Source organism: Pelophylax lessonae, assembly GCF_965119305.1.
Source record: "Pelophylax lessonae genome assembly, chromosome: 3".
Taxonomy (NCBI): Eukaryota; Metazoa; Chordata; class Amphibia; order Anura; family Ranidae; genus Pelophylax; species Pelophylax lessonae.
In genome coordinates this window covers 438,836,546-438,857,171 of record NC_138770.1, presented here as the reverse complement: position 1 = coordinate 438,857,171, position 20,626 = coordinate 438,836,546, and the positions used below count along the sequence as shown (strand labels likewise).

The 20,626-nt window shown below is 40.6% G+C and overlaps 1 protein-coding gene across 1 annotated transcript in view; it reads left to right on the top strand.

Annotated features, from left to right (window-relative positions):
• LOC309549239 (interleukin-20 receptor subunit alpha-like) overlaps positions 1-16,914 on the top strand; it is a 43,899-nt gene extending 26,985 nt beyond the window's left edge. Inside the window, exons 3-7 of the mRNA XM_082249361.1 lie at positions 5,556-5,728; positions 7,188-7,330; positions 10,621-10,741; positions 12,523-12,670; positions 16,512-16,914. Of these exons, the coding sequence (XP_082105487.1) occupies positions 5,556-5,728; positions 7,188-7,330; positions 10,621-10,741; positions 12,523-12,670; positions 16,512-16,818 (892 nt within the window). The 3' untranslated portion in view covers positions 16,819-16,914. The remainder of the gene's footprint in view (positions 1-5,555; positions 5,729-7,187; positions 7,331-10,620; positions 10,742-12,522; positions 12,671-16,511) is intronic.
• Positions 16,915-20,626: the final 3,712 nt, after the last annotated feature.

The following is a 20,626-nucleotide window of genomic DNA, read 5'->3' as shown; positions in this document are numbered from 1 at the left end:
GTACGCATATATGTGTCCTTACAGAAGTGGATTTTCTTCCATGGAGCCACATAAATGTACCAGTGTGCTTGCGCTTAGCGCAAGCTGCACAGTGCACTCTCAAAGATGGGATTTTGTACTAACATTATAAATGTGAGGCCCACAGTATCACAATGATCAGTCACTGGTCTCCCCCCCCCCCCTCTTTGTGTTTTTTTTTTCCCTTCCTGAAAAGAGAAAAATATATATTGTATATTTTTTTCCTTCCTATAGGAGAAATGTGTAAGCAAAAGCAGTGTGTAAAAAAAAAATAAAAAAAATTCCCTGTGATCTCCCTGCAACTAATCTCTTCCCACTACTGCCATACCATATTCTGCACTGTGCATTTGTGTTGAGGTGGTCGTTTTGCAATAAGCAGGGTTTTGCTTTCTTATGTTAGCATCTCCAGCATGGAGACCAGTGACCAGCACAGTAGTGACATTACCAAATCTCACTAACAGTAAAAGGCAGCAGTGCCTTATATCACAAACTGCAGATATACAGCTATAAGGCCCCATGCACACACAGCGTTTTTACTAGTGATCGACCGATATCGTTTTTTTACCGCTGATACTGATTTTTTGGTCATCGGATATCGGTATTGGCCGATATTATCAGACATTAAAATATTTTTTTTTATGTCTACAGGTACTGTGGTGGAGGGATCTGGGGGTCTAAAAGACCTCAAACCCCTCCTCTGCACTTAAAAGCATTTTAAAACGCCACGTTTGGCTGTTTTGAATGCTGTACGTTTTTGAATTCGGCGCCGCCAGTACCCGGAAGTGATGTCATGGCATGACATCACTTCCGGGTACTCGGCGGCGCTGAATTCAAAGGAATGGAGACCCGGTCAGACGGCAGTGGTGAAGGTAGGATTCCCAGGTCTCCCGGTGGGACAGGAGACCAGGACGAGCCGCGGAAGGCGGCAGGAGGGGAAGGACATCCCCTCCCGCTCCTTGGAATGACAGCCGAGCGGCTTCTCAGCCGCATCGGTTGTCATTATAAGACAGCCGATCATCGGCTATAGACACAGGTACCGGGGTGATGCCTCTAGCTGCAGGCATCACCCCGGTAAATGCACTTTCCTGAAATATCGGCAATATCGATAAATCAAAAGGCCGATTCGGATATATCGGGGAAAGTGCATATTGGCGCTTGATATATCGGCTTTGCCGATAATCGGTCGATCTCTAGTTTTTACAGCTGCTTTTAAGAGCGTCAGACGTTGTTATTTGCAGCTTAAAAAGGCCCCTCCATGTTATTCTATGGCCTTATGCACACACAGGCGCATACAGGCTTTTAGGTGCTGTAAGTGGCATATGCGTTTTCAAGCTGTAAAAAAAAAAAACCTAGGACCAGTGCGTTCTGGAGCTGCAACGTTAGGCTGTAAAAATGCTGACGCGGCTAAACGCTATATAAGCTGTATGGGAGTGGAAAATAGAAGAGGGCAGAGAAAGGCTGCTAAATGCTAATGCTGCTAAACATGGCTAAACGCGCATTAACGCCAATGCTTCTAAAAGCACGTTTTTATAGCTGCTTTTCCCTGGCGTCAGAATTGACTTTGCAGCTCGTTATTTCAAACGCCCTGTGTGCATGAAGCCTAAGGCTGCAAATCAACAGTGTCTGGACTCGCTCACATCCCAGGAAGTGCTTTGGTATTTTATATGAGAAATTTAAGGCAAAAGTGAATCTTTCAGGGTAGTGCTTAGACACAAGTAATGTCCGGAAAACACAATGAGGTTATCGGATGAATAATCGCCCGTTTTTTATTTTTGTGTGCTAGTCTCATATCAAAAATGAAGAGGTTACTATAGTACCAAAAATTCTCGTTCGACAGAAAAAAAAATCGGAAGTGATGTAATGTGCTTTAGTGTATTTGTATTTTTAAGTGCCAACTGTACTAAATAAACGAAAATCATACGATCTGGTGTCATATGAGAAAGATTTTCATGCTTGTGCTTGTCCCATCGGACAATTTTGCATGAATTGTCATAATCGGCTCTTGAAAGTTGTGTTCTAATGATCAGAGTATCGTACGATTGCTTCGAAAGCGGTATTTTTCGTACAATTTTCTGATTGTGTGTACGGGCCTTAACACTTCTACAGTAAATGTTCCTATAACAAAGCAAATCTTTGCTTTTTGATTTCAGGTCCTCTTTAACATGTAACATCACCTATAAACCTAACATCTATTCTGCTGTATGCTCACCTTGTCTTGCACTGCTTCCACAGCAAAATCCTGCAGGTTCCTCTTCAAAAAGAACCAAGATCCTGGTTGCAGAAAAAAAATTATTTTGAAATGCATATTAATCTAGAGTGCAGATCAAAGTGATTTTTTTTTAACTTGCCTTAGTCTTGTATTTGTACATTACTATAATGATACCAATGGTGTGTAAAGAACCAGTTTAACCACTTGGCAACCGTATTCTTTATATATATGTCGGCAAGCTGGCTCTCCCAGGCAAAACCACGTACCGATACGTCATTTGACTGGGAGGAGCTAGGGGGGAGCGCGCGGCGCCACCGGTGCCCTCCCGCCCCCGGTCGTCAGCGGGGAAACTGGCGCGTGTGTCAGGCGGCTCCGATTGCCGCTGACACTCTCGATCTCTCCCCGCTGACAGAGAAGGGCTGTCGGCTGATGTAAACCCAGCCGTCCGTCCTTCTCCCTGGGATGATCACAGAGGCTATGTGATCCTGCTATATAGGATCGCATGTCTCTGTGTTCATCTAACAAGCCCAGCCCCCCCCCACAGCTAGAATCCCTCCCCTAGGCTTACATTTAACCCCTTGATCACCAATAATGTGAACCCCTTCCCTGCCATTGTCCTTATTACAGTAACAGTGCATATTTTTAGCACTGATTACTGTAGTAATGTCACTGGTACCCCCAAAAGTGTCAAAAATGTCAGTCAGGGGTCCGATCTGTCCGTCGCAATGTCACAGTCCCGCTAAAAATCGCAGATCGCCGCCATTACTAGTAAACAAAAAAAAACAATAAAAATTACATAAATTTTTCCCGTAGTTAGTAGACGCAATAACTTTTGCGCAAACCAATCAAAATACGCTTATTGCGATTTTTTTTTTACCAAAAATATGTAGCAGAAAACAAATTGGCCTAAAATGTTAAAAAATTTTGATTTTTCATTTTTTTTTTTTTTTGGGGAATGTTATATAGCAGAATGGGAAAAATATTGTTTTTTTTTTTTTTTTGCAAAATTGTTGCTATTTTTTTGTTCATAGCGCAAAAAATAAAAATCGCACAGGTGATCAAATACCACCAAAAGAAAGCTCTATTTGTGGGAAAAAAAGGACGTCAATTTTATTTAGGTACAGCGTCGCACGATTGTCTGTTAAAGTAACGCAGTGCTGAATCGCAAAATAGGGCCTGGTCATTAAGGGGGAAAATCCTCCGGTCTGAAAGTGGTTAAAAGATATTTTAAAAAATGAACCTATTGCAGCTTACCAGCTCTTAGATGTAGTGGCTGCTGGGGGTGAAGTGAAGGTTTTGTCCGAATATAAGCTTGGATTGAATGTTGGCTGTGCAGACAAACACCCAAACATTTACCCATTCAGCGGAAGCTGATCTTCATGTTTAAAATTGGTTTTGCTTCTACTATTATACTTGACAGCTTCCCACTATCAATGGTTGTTAAGGACACTGGCAGCTGAATGCACCATCAACTTCTTAACAACCAGTTATATCACCTGGCCTTATTCACTTACACAGCCGGAAATCCTAGTCCATGCAAGCAAAGGGGCAAGGATAATTAAAAAATTGGCATTTGGGTTCCCTCATAATTCATACCATACCTTTCAGGTCTGGTGTGCATATTAAGGAGGAACCCACACAAAAGAAGCAAAAAACAGCGTGAAGCCAAATTCTATATTAGACCCATCAGATTTGGTATGGATAGTAAAAGGAAGCTACACGAAAAAGAAAAAAGCATGCAGTACCCTCTAAAAATGTATCCCAAAACCCTTATCAAGCATGCAGCCTGGCAGATCAAGAAAGGGGGGAGGAGCGTGCACCTCCTCCTGAACCATACCAGGCACATGCCCTCAACATGGTAGGGATACCTTGCCAGGGAGTTGTCCCCATGTTGAACAAGGATCTCTTCCCCACAACTCTTGTCCAGTAGTTGTAGGGGTCTATGGACAATGGACTTATCAGAATCTGGAAAGCCCCAGACAACCCCCCCCCCCCCCCCACTTTACCCCTCACTCATTCACAAAATTGTAAACAACAATAACACAGACAGTTTTGGACAAGTCTTTTAAAAAAGTTTTTCTAAAAAGTCTTACGATGTACACGCATCATCAATCATGTCATCCAGCAATGTAGATCCCCATCAATCACGGTGCCTGCAACCCGCTGACCTATCGTGGGTCGTGGAGGCCTGCTTAAAATTTATACCAGACCTGAACAGCCTGGCATGAATTTGGAGAGGGGGGGGGGGCATGCCATTTGTCATGTGTGGGGGTCCCCAATAACATCTATATCAGACCCTTATCTAGGACAAGGGTTTGGTATGTATGAAAGGAATCCCTGACCACTTTGTTAAGAACCAAAATGAAGCAACTGGGAACTGTAATTTTGCCTGCAATTTTAAACCCACTTTTTTCTATGTAAATGTCAGTGTTGCTGTAATAGGTTGTATACATCGAGCAAATGCGCTACTTCCAAAGCAGGTTCAGAGCATCCTCAGTATAGGTTGTTTATTGGAGTTTTGCATTTTTAATGTTTCACTTAAAGCTCATAGACAAACAAATTATCATCTTTTTTTTTGCTTAGGTATATGTTCCTTATTACAGTGCATAGTCCCCCATGCCATTTATTTGACAATCTTGCCTATTAGCCTAGAAAATGGGCAGAAATGCTTTTTAACATTTGCTCCTATTTACTCCAATAGGGTTCAGATTTGGCACCCAAACTTTAGTCATGTTTGCTGAAGCCTTTATGAACCAAACATGCATTTGACTTTTCACTAGTGGCTGCATTCATTTACAACCTTTTCAGCAAGTACAGAAAAAACACTTTGATCCCAGAGTGTCCGCCATTTCCTATGAACTGAGCTGAAATTACAAACAATGTTATCTTTCTTCTAAGTTATCTTCTATAAAATACTAAATCCACTGCCCCCATGTAATAGAGATGAAGACAGAAAGGTGTATTTTATGTCAAAATCAGTAGAGCAGCTTACTGACAACCGCGGCTCTCTCTAAAGATACAGTGGAGTAATAAGCTGGTACATCAGATACAGGATGTGTTTATCATAGGATTAAAATGTAAAAATATAGGCGAGAACTGCTAAAAAAAGAAAACGAATGCAGCCACCTCATCTTCAGGCTTGTAAGCTGCAATATGTAGCATTTTGGTTTTTGGATTTAGATATGCTATAACAATTTCTTTACCTTGTTCAGTTCAAACCATCTGCTGTTAATGTAGTTCCCCTATAAATCTATAAGAAATATTACATTGTCTTCTATAGCTTTGGTCATTATAGCAACACATAATTTCATGTTATCTCTATATGCAGATATGGGAGTGAAATCTGGCACACGAAATTAGAATGCACAAATATTACTTGGACGTGGTGCAACCTAACTCATGAAACAAACAAAAATTCTGCAACATATGGAAGAGTTACTGTAAGCAATCTGAACTGTTCTGCATCTGAAATTTCAGAAGGGTTTGAACCTTACTATCAAAGTAGGTTTGCATTTGCTTTTTTAGTTGTATATAGTAACCATGATAATGCCTTATTGCTGAGTATTAACCTCCCTGGCGGTATGATTCTTTCGGATTTTAGGTGCTGAAAGTGGTACCATTATTTTGCATGTAATTCTTGAGAATGAGCAGCCCAAACCAACTATTAACATATTTTTTTTTTTTTTTTACTGTGCGTTCTTCTTTATAACATTTCGGGTATGATAAAGTTTGAAACACAAAATCATAAATTTTAATATAATAAAAAACTATAAATAAGTTAAAGTATGTATGTATGTATACATATATATATATATATATATATATATACAGTATATATATACTGTATATATATATATATATATTATGTGTAATATATATATATATATATATACATAAAAAGTACGGTAAGACTGCAGGAAAGGGCACTGGGGAGCAATGTAATGTGAATTTATTTTATTCTGAATGGTATCAGTGTGTTTGGTGTGTTTTACATTTGAATTTGCCGCCGGTTCCACCCCCCTGTGAACGTCACGTCGCAGGAGACGGAAGCCGGGGCACGGAGAGGATCGGGAGGAAGATCCGCCGCCGCATACCGCTCGCATAGATCGCTATATCCTGGTGACACGGTAAGTAACCTCTTTTAGAGGATCCAGCGATGCTTCTGGCGGTACCCCGAGTGTGGCTCGGGGTTACCGCTTTTGGCTCTGAAATGTAACCCTGAGCCAAGCTCAGGAATACCGCTAAGAAGGTTAACAGTAGAACAGCGTGCACCCAAAGGGGGCTATGTGGGTTACTATAGGTTTGAGGTCGCGAGCCACATCAGATGGCTTCATGGGTCACATTCCTCCTGTACCATGCCCACCACCCCTGCATCTCCTGTACCATATCTGCAGCCTCTGCATCTCCTGTACCATGTCTGCAGCCCCTGCATCTCCTGTACCATGCCCGCACCCCCTGCATCCCCTGTACCATGTCTGCAGCCTCTGACATGTCCACCCGTACCATGTCCACACAGCCTATGACCACCTCCTGTACCATGTCCGCACTTTTACCACTTTTAACCATAATTTGCTCATTTATATATATATATATATATATATATATATATATATATATATGAAGCCCTTCAAATGTGCTTTAAAATGCATGGTTTTCCCTTTTATGAACAAGAACATAATGACGTTATGCTGTTGGGCTGGTATAATAATGCTATGGGACTGGTATGAAATTATTTCCAGGGCTGAATTGTATTCCCAATCAGCCCTGCCTGCAAGATAGTAGGTTGTTTTGTTGAAACTACATTGTCTCTACACTACTGGCTAAACAACAGCTGTGTGCACATCTATGCACTCAATCCCAAACCTATAACTGACAGGATTCAGCAAGGGTCCACTGGCTTAAGTCATTAAAATAATATTGTATTTAAATTGAATATATTTTCTGCCTCTTTTTTTCTCAGCTAACTTTGGACCTCCAAAAATCAGCTTGTTTTCCAGTGCAACCTCAATAGTAATCAATCTAACTCATCCCGTTGTTGATCATTTCCATATTAAGTTTAAATATCACATCTACCTAGATGGCATAAACATCAAAGAAACAGAAGTAAGTTGTGAAATGACTGATACAATAAAAATATCAAGCATGGTAATCTCAAACTTGAGTCAGCAGAACCAAAAGCCGGAATAACTCATGGGTGCTTAAATTGATAGATTAAACTAGCACTGTCATTTTTTTATATAATTGTTTTTTTTTGTGTAAATTGTGTAAATTGTCATATGATGGTCAAGGATATGATTCCATCATACAGTGGCATGGGAAATGCTCCTGACTTTCACTATATTCAAATTAGCAAAACCCGCAGAGAAAGCTGCATAGAACCCTTATTGGAAATAGTTAACCCACCCAACTTTACATGGGGAACAACTAACTTGCCATCTTTGATGCCTAAACATAGAAAGAATGAGAAGCAAAATATAGGCCAGAGGGGGTCAGATTTATTGAAAGAGAAGTGTGGGATATAGAAAATACAAACCTACATACTTACCTAGATGGTTGCAGCATGGATCAGAGCATCTGTCCCCCGCTGGCTCTACCCTGAGAACTGAGTGATCAAACATTGCTGATCACTCAGTTCTCTGGTCCACTCTGAGTACTGTCAATCACCACCCCTCCAACTCTCACTGGAGCGCTGGGCTGTGGAGAGAGCAGGAATGACTGGTTCAGGCTCTCAGCAGCGAGCTAAGAGGCTGAGCCGGCTGCTGGTCAGGAATCTGAGCAGATCCCAACATTGTTGTTGGAATCCATGCAATGCCTGGACCGGCTCTGTGACATCAGCCAACAAGGGACCTTTAGCAGTCGACTGAATCTGGGTCACAGGAATAACCCAAATGAGAAGTATGGCTTAAAGAGCTTTGACCATACCTCTCATTTAAACAATATGACTAAACAGCAGAAAATAGGTTCCTAGTAAACTGGATTAATCAAAATGAACAAAAAATAAGACCAGTGAAGAAAGTATAATAATAAGGTATTCAGAAAACTTGCTAAACAAGAAAAGTTATCAAATGAGCTGATTTGAGGATAGTAACGCAACAACCGTTATTTAACTGGTTGTTTTTTTTTTTTGTGGAGTTGAATGGCGTCAGCAAGACTAGAGACATAAGACCAGCCAAAAAAGAAGAGGAGATTTTATTTTTACAGTAACCTCTCCAATGCTGAAATCACCAAAAAAAAAAAAAAGGTGATGCATTTAGGAAAAGAGAAAAAAAAAAAAAAAAAGGAAAATAAACTGAATTTAAAATGAGAACTGATTTACCTAACAAATCTGCAGAAATGGGACATCTGCTATTGGAATTTTAAAAATCATCTAACGTATTTAACCGCTTGCCGACCGCCGCAAGTAGATTTACTGCGGCGGTCAGCCCCGGCCAGGCAGAGTGACGTTAATTAACGTCACTAGCCTGGGAGGGTCTGGGGAGCGAGCGCGCGCCCGCGGAGGCGTGCTCCCGCGCGGTCACGGACCCCCCCCGCGCGTGTGACTGGCGGACCCGATGTCCGCCGGTCACTCGGCGATCGTCGGGGGAGAGGGAGAAAGTCAGGCGGCTTGTGTAAACAAGCCACCTGTCATTCTCCTCGGTATAAAAACACTGATCAGACGGATCTACTATGTAGAACCGTTGATCAGTGTCCTTACACCTCAAGCCACAGCCAATCACAGTAGAAAGCACGCCCCTAGGGACACACACAGCCCCTCCCTCCCAAATAAAGTTAACCCCTTCACTACCAGTGTATTTTTACAGTAACAGTGCATATGTATAGCACTGATTACTGTAGAAATGTCACTGGTAACCCCAAAAGTGTCAAAAATGTCAGTCAAGGGTCCGATCTGTCCGCCGCAATGTCGCAGTACCACAGATCGCCGCCATTATGCGTTAAAAAAAAAATAACAAAAATCTTTCCCTTTGTTAGTAAACGCGATAACTTTTGCGCAAACCAATAAAAATACGCTTTTTGCGATTTTTTTTACCAAACATAGGTAGGATAAAACTAATTGGCCGAAAATGTTAAAAAATTTTGATTTTTACATTTTTTTTGGGGGGAATTTCATATAAAAAAATGTGAAAAATATTGTTATTTTTGCAAAATTTACGCTCTTTTTTTTGTTTATAGCGCAAAAAGTAAAAAGCACACAGGTGATCAAATACCACCAAAAGAAAGCTCTGTTTGTGGGGAAAAAAGGACGTCAAATTTGTTTAGGTACAGCGTCGCACGACCGCGCAATTGTCCGTTAAAGTCACGCAGTGCCGAATCGCAAAATACCCCCTGGTCGTTTAGCAGCCAAATCCTCCGGGGCTTAAGTGGTTAAGGAATGCCAAGACTCATAAACATGAGAGAAAAAAAAATAACATACATTTAGATATAAACAATGAGATTAAAAACTGCATTATAACCTGCTTACAGCTAGTCTAAATCCCATGGTTGACAAGACAATCATTATGCCAAGAAACTCAATAGCAATAGATGTTTTGCCAGCCAGCAAATATTTTGCATAAGTGGAAAACACAGGATAAAGTTAAAAATACTGGTGAATTAGAAGAATAACATTGTCTACTTAGTGAATAAAAATTTTGAACAGACAATAGATAAAATCCAAGAAAAAAGAGAATGCTTCAAAATAAAAGCATGAATAGGAAAAAAAAATTGGAGGTGAGTAAATAGCTGGAGTTTCACTATTTCTTTCTCCTGTCAGCTGCTCTATTAGACCCCTCTAAGGTAGCTGTTTCTATTCCATCAAAGAAATAGATTGCACATATGCTTAATATAACTGAAAGATTTTGGATGGGACAGCATCTTCTTGGACCATTCAAGGTCTTGGCTTACCAGATTAGCAGCTGCAGAAGATCTTTCATAACTGCTGTCGGTAGAAGGTGAGCTGCTACTGCAATCTGCTTAGACTGTCTGATGCCTCAGCGCAGGAAAAAGAAAAACTGCTACAAAGTGGACAATCACCTTTCTGCCACCAGGGGTGCCGGAATTCCTTAGACCAATTGGGAATCACCAAATCACCTGTACAACCAAGGAGATAGAGAGAAACAGAGCAGCCTAAATGCTATCTCATGGGGGTCCCTGCTAAAACCATGGACTGGCCCACTAAACATTCTACCCAAACTGTTATTCTTTCCTTTTACACAGGGTTACCTTTTAAGAGCAGCAGGACTGGTAAAGCGTTTTACTTGTGATAGATTTTAAATCTCTATATAAAGCTCAAAATGTGTTGGAAATGTTATAAGCTGATAAACAGTATATACACAGTATGTTTGAAATGAAAATACAAAACTAAATGAAACACATGATCCCAAAACTACTTACACCCACATTTTCCTATGTTTTAGATTCCTTGTTACAAAAAAGAACATTTAGATTCAAATACAAAGTATTGTATAACTGCCAAATTGTCAGTATTTGGAAAAGAGAGCAATATGTCTGAACCAACATGTATTACAACAGAAAAGGGTAAGAAAACATCAAATTTGTGGTTGCTACTGTGATTGAGTTCCAGGAATAGATCTTGTTTTTAAAGTCTTGATTTTGTACCCAATGTGAAATTGGCAAAATGCAACTTTCTTCTGAGCTGAGGCTTATTATAAGTAATAATGTTAAGACCGGTTGGAAAACTTTTTCTGATCATAGAAAATGATGTGTGTAGTGTGAGGGTGGTGGCACCCTAGATGTGAGGGCCATAAGATGTTTCAGACCATCATATGTGCCTGCACATCTGACGGCCCTTAACCACAAATCCCAGGCATCAATGAAAAGGTTGATACCTTTAGGTCCATGGAAAAGCAAATGGGATGGGGTGCAGTTGCAGCACCCTAGCATGCTATGGTTTATCTACCATGGTTATAGCTTAATATGTTTGAATTAATAAAGTGTTTAGTCATTTTGAGCATTGTAAAAGATTAAGGGATTAATTAACATGATAAATACACATTTAAGTCTGTTTTTCTCCTTTTACAAAAGAGTAAATTTTATTCTGCGATTTTCCCATTTATAGAGGCACAAAAAAAATTTTCTGGCATAAAACAAGCTATTTACAAAAAAATTAAAAGGCTTGCTTAAAATTCTTTTTTTTTCCTTGGTCTGAACCAAGACTGTACTTTTTTGAGGAGTTAATATACAGTAATGACTACAGTTAATAAGGGCAATGGGCTGCTTAAAAAACATAGTAATTTGTTTTGATGTAGTAAAGTTTACCACGGACCCTTCATGCAGGCCGATGTCCCCTTGTTTCCCTTTCGATAATCCAATGTGCAGACTACTTTCCCATTGGTACAGTGCAGTTTCTGGTACAGTGCTTTGGGAGTCTTATTCCCTGATTTTACATAAAAATGGGCCGATGTCTCCTAATTTTCTTTATATTTCAGAGTGCAGAGCAACAAAATGGATTTGCTCAGTGGTTGCTCCAAATCCAAATGAGTAGCTCAGAGTCTAAGTGAGAGGTGTCCCTAAAGCCTCGTACACACGCAACGATTATCGGCCGACCGATCGGCCGTCTTTTGTCCAGTGTTGTTGTGTTGGTTGAAATGTGCTCTAGACTGCACACGAATTTTGTCGGCCAACAACAACCAACTGCAGAAGTGATGTCATGTGATGGTTTACTTTCCGTGTGTTTTTTCTTCTCTGAGCATGCCCAGTCTTCATCATCTGACTTTTGTCTGCCAAAATCTGTACTGCCTGACGAACAATCGGCCATTCTGGTGACGACCAACAAAAATTTTTTAGCATGCACACCAGATTTTGTTCGACCGAAAAGTCGCAGTCGGTTGTCGGAAACATCATACTAACAAGCCGACAATCGGCCGATCGGACGTTGGCCGAAAATTTACAGCCAACAATCGGTGCGTGTGTACGAGGCTTTAGTGTCTAAGTGAAAGGTGTGAAATGATTCTGAGGGTGGAACTCCACTTTAAGTACCTGCATTACTCAATGCTATTAGGCTGTGAGTTGATGTTGGTAGTGAGGAAGTGACACATGTTCTGTCTTGCCACAATGCATAAATTTAGCAGCACACAGGTTGGCATAAAGGATAAATAACCAGCATCAGCATATTGGAACAAAAGATTTAATAGTTTGTTGTCATCCTCCCAGACTGCTGGCTTGGTGGCAATTATTTTAGAAACCATGTTCTGTTAACATCATTTTACATGTATTTAAATGTTGGTTAACATTAATTAATACAAAATATTAATAAACAATGAATTGTTACAAAGAATTTTTATATTTTTCTTATGCAGATTACAGTGAAGAAACTGATAAAGTGTTACAATATAGTTTCCCAGTGATATTGGCCACATTAACATTCATTTTAGTAGCTTATTATGTGCATAAGTATATTCATGTCAGCAACTCCAGCCAACCACATATACTGGTAAGTAACATAATGTACAAGTATTTAAAAAATGTAGCATTTCAGAGCAATAGCGTGGGTGCTCTCTGCAGTTAGACAGGTTTGTCACTGTTAAAGTGTTACTAAACCCACAACAGTAAATTGTGTCTGTATGTGCAGCAAAGCATGCTTGTTATACTTACTGTGGAATCTAAGGGGCTAACCTCTGCATTGTGTATAAAGGCTGTTTGATCCTGTCTTCTTTGATCCTCCTCTTCTTTAACTGCCTCCAACCCATCTCGTGATAGAACACAGCATTAGATGTCAGGTTGCACATGCTCAGTTTGGTGTGTATTGCTACAGTTTTTTCTTTCTTGGGTGCATGTGATTAGCACAGGGCCAATCAGCACTGACCAGGCAGAGGATCAGGTGAGAATGAAAACTCCTCCTACAAGCTTTACTAGGAACTGTTACAAGTCACAGGGCTGCTATATACTGCTGATGAGAAAAGGTATTTAGCCATTTTCTTACTTACTAAAATAATTGCATTTCCAGGTTCTGTGTACTGTGGGAGACCAGATATAGTGAATGCAGGCTCCTGGGTTTAGTAACACTTTCAGGAATTGGAAATCGGCACCATTGTCATTAAGAATGTGCTATAATATTACATTTAGAGTACTGGTTTAGTGGAATTTATAACTCTATTTTAATGCATAAAAGAGATATAAATATTTCTTTTTTTTTAATTTAGTACTAAAATTGTGATTTTTTTTTAAATATAAAAAAATAAATAAATAAATAAAATGTAAAACATGTCTATATGTTTGGTACTGTTATATAGTGTTGCATTTAGTGGAGTTACACTTTAAGTGTTTATTGTTGGTGGGGTTAAAGTGACCCTATCACTAGTTCAAAAAAGATAGAATTAAAACCACCATGTAAAAGAAGGTTAATGCCTTTCTGGTAGGTGGTGTGTTAAATCTTCTACAGCAAATTTTCTCAACTCCAGTCCTCAAGTACCCCCAACAGGTCATGCTTTCAGTATTTCTCTGAGATGAAACGGCTGTTGTAATTACTAAGGCAGTGAAACTAATCAAATTACGTGTGCAAAATAATGGAAAGCCTGAAAACATGACCTGTTGGGGGGACTGCAGTTGAGAAACATTTTTCTAGAGCAGGGATCCTCAAACTACGGCCCTCCAGCTGTGGCGGAACTACACATCCCATGAGGCATTGTAAAACTCCGACATTCACAGACATGACTAGGCATGATGGGAATAGTAGTTCCTGAACAACTGGAGGACCATAGTTTGGAGACCCCTGTTCTAGAGGATTAGTTAAAGTTGAACTCTATCCATTTTTTTTAGTTTAGAATACAGTAACGAAGGGTTCGAATCTCTGTCAGGTTTCTTTTAAGAGTCACCTTTATTTTTGCCCTAGTAACCATTATTATGAGGACAGGAAGCGTGAATAAATCCAAAATGTAATAGTTTTGCATGGTGCAAAAGCAAACATAACTTACAGTGGGAACAGCTGGCAGAAGTGGAATGTTGCCTAACTTGAATTTTCACTTGCATCCTGTTGTGTATCCAGGAGAGAAAGTAAATGGAAATATTTAAATAAGAACATAGACAGCGGTACAAATCTGGCAGAAGTTCTAACCCTTGTCCAGTCTAACCAAATTTAAAAAAAATGTCTGAGGTGCTAGTTTATTGATAAAAAAAAGGATGAGCTGAAAAAATAGGGGGAAGGAGGAGGAAGGGGTTTAATTAACCGGTTGCCGACCGCCGTACGACTATATACTGCGGCGGTCAGCCCAGGCCAGGCAGAGTGACGTATCGATACGTCACTCGCCTGTCACTGACTTGCGAGCCTATTGCGGGCGGGTGCGCGCCCGCCGAGGCGCGCGCCCGCCGCGGCTCGTTCACAGACAAGTCAGTGCGTGTGACCGGCGGACTCGATGTCCGCCAGTCACACTATGATCGCTCCTGTGAAGGGAGAAAGACAGAGCGGCTTGTGTAAACAAGCTGCCTGTCAGTTCTCCCTGTGTAAAAGTGAAGATCTGACCGTTCTACTATGTAGAACTGTTGATCTTTGCTTTTACACCAATAGCAATGTCCCTGCACAGTTAGAATCACGCCCCTAGGACACACTTAACCCCTCCCTGTCCAATAAAGTTAACCCCTTCCCTGCCAGTGTCATTTTTACAGTAACAGTGCATATGTATAGCACTGATTACTGCAGTAATGTCACTGGTACCCCCAAAAGTGTCAAAAATGTCAGTCAAGGGTCCGATCTGTCCGCCGCAATGTCGCAGTACCGAAAAAAAATCGCAGATCGCCGCCATTACGCGTTAAAAAAAAAAACACCAAAAATGACAAAAATCTTTCCCTTTGTTAGTAAACACGATAACTTTTGCGCAAACCAATCAAAATACGCTTTTTGCGATTTTTTTTACCAAACATAGGTAGCATAAAACAAATTGGCCGAAAAATGTTAAAAAAATTTTGATTTTTACATTTTTTTGGGGGAATTTCATATAAAAAAATGTGAAAAATATTGTTATTTTTGCAAAATTTACTCTCTTTTTTTGTTTATAGCGCGTGATCAAAAAATCGCACAGGTGATCAAATACCACCAAAAGAAAGCTCTGTTTGTGGGAAAAAAAGGACGTCAAATTCGTTTAGGTACAGCGTCGCACGACCGCGCAATTGTCCGTTAAAGTCACGCAGTAAAAAATCGCAAAAAAACCCCTGGTCCTTTAGCAGCCAAATCCTCCGGGGCTTAAGTGGTTAAAGCTGATTATGGTTAAAGCGGAGTTCCGGCCTCAAACACCTTTTTTTTAACTAAAAATACCCCTATAATACTATTCCATCACCCTTTACAGAACCGCTACTCTCATACTTACAAGGTGTACAGTATTGGATTTTAGTCAAAATCTTATTTTTATAAACGCTGTCTGAGCGCGGCCATCTTGGATGTGGGTATCTGAAGCCGCAGTGTAATCTGCTGTGTCCTTCTTCCTGATTCCAGGGAGTGTTCTGGGAGTTCTTCCTGATTCCAGCCTTCTGGGAGTGATGACAAACGGCTCCCAGGATGCAATGCAAAGGCGGAAGTGATGTCGGTGGCCGTGGCCACAGAGGGGGGCGAAGGAGGAAGTACAATCAAAAATGCCCTAAAATTAAGGGACCCCTGAAAAAAATTGAAAATGCCCAATTGTTGATCAGCATAGCGAGCACTCCAGGAATCACTAAAGTTGCTAAATAGGCTGGAACTCCACTTTAACTAAGGGTTCATTTGAGGTTATACAGGAATGCATTTTATATAAAAAAAAAAAAAGAAAAAACTTTGTTTTTACTTGTTAGGTTGCTTTATGCAATGCAGGTCAAATGTCACCTCTTTGATCTACATATGAATGAAGTAGTAATAGATGTTACCTTACGGGACATTCTGTTATGTTATTTTATAAAGAATTGGTTGAGTTTCTGACAGCTGTTCCTGCTGTCACACAAAGCAAGTCCTTGCTGTCATTTTGACAGGTGGGAATTGCTGATATATATGACAGGGAAATGACAGCAGGACGACAGGAGCAGGGGATAGGAGATATGCCCTAGAAATGTTGTTTACATTTTTAGAGCATATCTGATACCCCTAAGGTCCTCAATTGTTTAAGTCATAAGTGTTGGGTGGACATGAGTTAAGGGCTCAAGAAAGGGAAGGTTTACCGTTGCTTTATTGTAGGTGATTCTTAAAAAGCTAGACTGGCTCCGAGATCTAACTTACTAATTAAAGGTTCAGTTCAAAGTCACTGAAATAACACCAACTTAGATATTCAAAAATGTTTTTAACAGTGTGTGTGTTTTTTTTTTTTTTTCTTTTAAATCAGACCATAAGAAGAAACAATGCTAAAGAACTTTACTTGGAGACGTGTTCTGTACCTATAAACATTATCATCATAGATGGAGACATAATAAACCTACAAGGCACTGTAAAATCTGAAAAGGATGAATCGCTGAGTAAGAGTTATATAAATTTAAGCCTACCCGAAGATAAACTTATTCATGAGTCAAATATTACTGATGATAACAATTGTTACGGTTATGACAGATTTCGGGAGTATGAGCAAACTGCAAGACCAGAAATGTCATCATATGATATGCCACATTGGACATTTGACATTCCTACACTTAATCAAAAGTCATAGCATGGTATAAGAACTTCTTTTATACAGGACCACAGCTATAATCGTCAGTTTTAGTACGTTTCTGTTATCCTAGTTAGTGAAAGAGTTGGTTTATTTGCTATGCTTACCCAAACAATGGCTATCTAACCATTATCAAAGACAAAGGTAATTAAGATATTGATCTCTCCAAAACTTTATTTTGTCACCAGGATGAGCATACTTTTCCACATTAGTAGCTGAAAAACACCAGATGGACCTTTTTTTATTATGACTGTTATATTTAGTAAAAATTCACATTTTAAAATTATTTTTACTAAAATGTAATCTGGCAAATATGACATATTGTATGTCAAGGTTTCATACTTACTGTTTAATGTCAAAAGGTGGAGTGCTAAATCCGTTTTTTTTTTTTTTTTTTTCTGCAGTGATTTATTACTATGTTGTGAACAGCCTAAGTAGACTGTTTAATTTGATCTCCTGCTATGCAGGTCTATTTAAAATATACGCACAGCTGAATGAGTAATAAAAGGGACTCATTTTCCCTTTTTATTAGGTTATGTAAACTTGCATATTACAAAGTAAATACACAGCTTGTTACGTAACTAGACTTTAATTGAATAAATACCATGACTGCCGATCCTGTTCCAGACCTGTCTCAACCAGCTTACCGGAGTCTACTTTTTAGGAGTTAGGAGTTAGAAATTCTATATTATTAGTTTGGTTAAAATATGCCTCTGAAAATTCTTCTGCACTCGGGTGGTAGGCCTGGGGATGTATAGTACAGACAACTCCTTTCAATGCTAACGGCCTTGCTGCCCTCCTTAGGACAATGGGTATCCTTAGAATTGTAAAATAATGGCAAAAGAAGGGCGCACTGACTTAGCGCATTACCAAAATAAATTTTATTTTAAATAAAAATGACAATGGTTATATTCACATACAAACGTCACACTCAATCACCATCAGGTCTAATGCCAAGAACCAGTGATGCCAGAAGACCAGGCAGTGTTTGGGGTGGCTAGGGCATTTCGAGGGAGAACCCTTTTCCTCAGAGCCAAAGTGATGGATTCACCCCAAACACGGCTTGGTCTTCTGGCAAAACCGGTTTTTGGCATTAGACCTGAGGGTGACTGTTCGCATCTGCCTTTGCTGTGTAATCATTGTCATTTTTATTTAAAATATGCCTCTGACCTGGTTTGATCTGTGTTGGCAGTTTCCACTGATCCAAAGAAAACAAGGATCACACAATATAGCAATTAACTGACCTGTGTCAATTTAATTTTGTCATAGGAGCCCTGTTCATTCTAGTTCTGTTTTTACATACTCGTATTGTCATGATAAGAACATTTATCACAAAGAAAATCTGCAAGCCTGTTGAGTCCCGGTTCACACTATAGCGATGACAGACATCGCATGTGATTCGGAGTGCACTGCTCTGAAATACACATGTGATATCTGTGCGATGTGAATTCAGCTATACAGATTGTATGGCTGAATTTGCATCGGATTCGGACACAACACGCATAGGACCCTATTTTGGGTCCGAAGCAGAATTGAATCGCATAGTGGTTCACACCTATGTGATCGATTCATGTCTGAACTGACAGTTTGCACTAGGGATTGACCGATTATCGGCAAAGCCGATATATCGAGGGCCGATATGCACTTTTCCCGATATATCGGAATCGGCCCATGAGGTTACCGATATTGTCGATATTTCAGGAAAGTGCTGTACCGGAGTGATGCCTACAGCTAGAGGCATTACCCCCGTACCGGCGTCCATAGCCAACGGTCCGCTTTCTTGTAATGACAACCGATGCGGCTAAGAAGCCGCTTGGCTGTCATTACAAGGAGCGGGAGGGGACGCCCCTTCCGCCAATTTCTGCGGCATCCAGCCTGCACGGCCACCGAAGACCTGATCAAAGCTGCATTCGGCTCTGATCGGGTCTCCATGAAAAAACCCGGAAGTGGTACACGGGTACTGTCCGGGTACTGTCTGGCGCCAGATTCAAAAAAATGAAAGCATTCAAAACAGCCAAACTTGCTTTTAAGTGCAGAGGAAGGGTTTGGGGTCTTTTAGACCCCCAGATCCTTCCACAAAAGTACCTGTCAAAAAAAAAATGTAAAAAAAATATTTTTTTTTAAATGTACAAATATATCTGCCAATATCGGCCGATACTGATATGCATTGGCCAAAAAAACGATATTGGTCGATCACTAGTTCGCACTGCGATATGCAAACTGATCTGGGGGTGTCATTAACTTTGTATTGACACCCCCAGTGATTCGCATATGTGAGTTGAAAGTGATGCGAGAACCCGCAGTGAATTCACAGGGTTCCCGCATCGCATATATGTAAACCGGCACTTAACAATTTATTCTAACTGTGTCACCATTCAAAGAGTGATTGCATCAATCTCCACACTTTGCATTGAATGAGGAAGAATCTTCAGCAACCGACACACTTCCAGGTGTACTGAATGCTTTCTGTACTCTGTGGTCCCACCCAGTGCTGTATCATGGCCTAGGCCGACAAGGCCTAGGCCTAGGGCGGCACTTTGCAGGGGGGCAGCAAAAAAGCTGCACCCCACACAGAAAAAAAAAGCCTCCTCCCGGCTCCCGCACGAAAAGGGTCCCTGACGGCTTGCGCTACACTTTTAGTATAGTGCCAGTCTTATGGGGCGAATTGGACTGGAGGGCAGGGTCCAGTAGGCAAATCAGTCTGGCACCCCCCATAAAGTGGTCACACTGCTAACTCCTGGTATGATAATACTGGCCGGTGAGGAGATTCGGACAGACTGCAGAATGCCGACCACACTTAATACAACTGGCCTGACGGCCGCCAATGCTAATAAGTGTGGCACTGCAGCCTAATGCTCCGCCTACCCTCCTCCGCCAATAATATAATTTCATTTCTTTAAACATCCTTTTCCTTGAGCGAGCATATTGAATTGCATGACATACAATTAAGAATTTTAATTGTATATGATTGAAATAATATTTTGGACCTGCTCACCTCATATGTGCTATCGCAAAATGTCACTGGGTTAGTAGGATTACTCCAATCTTATAAGATATTTGGACTTGTGTTTGCTGCCACTGATTATTTCACTTATTTGTATAACGACTATGGACTTTCTAGTCATTATACAAATAAGTGAAATAAACCAATAATTACAATCAGTGGCAGCAAACACATGTTCAAATATCTTAAAATAAAGGAGTAATCTTACTAATTCAGTGACTTATGGCTGTACTAATGGCCACTGATGAGCTGCACTGATGGGGCTGCACTGATAAGGCAGCACTGATATGCTGCACAGATGGGCACTAATAGGCTGCACTGATGGGTGCTAATAGACTGCACTGATGGGCACTAATATTCTGCTCTGGTGGCCACCGATGAGGTGGCAATGGTGGTTTCTGATAGACTGCACTGATGGGCACTAATGAGGCTGCGCTGATAAGGCAGAACTGATGGGCACTGATAAGGCTGCACTGATGAGCACGAGGCGGCACTGATGAGCTGTACTGATGGGGCTGCACTGATATGCTGCCCTGATGGGCACTGATATGTTGCCCTGATGGGCTCTGATGAGGCTGCATTGATGGCCAGTGATGAGGCAGCACTGATGGCCACTGATGAGGCAGCACTGATAAGCTGCACTGATGGGTCTGCACTGATAAGGCAGCACTGATGGGCACTGATATGATGCACTGATAGGCTGCACTTGTAATGTGCAGAGATGACCCAGAGGGGAATGTTTTTTCAACAAAAGTGGAGTGAAGCTTTAACTACTTATTCCTTAAAAAACTTTAAGGAATAAGG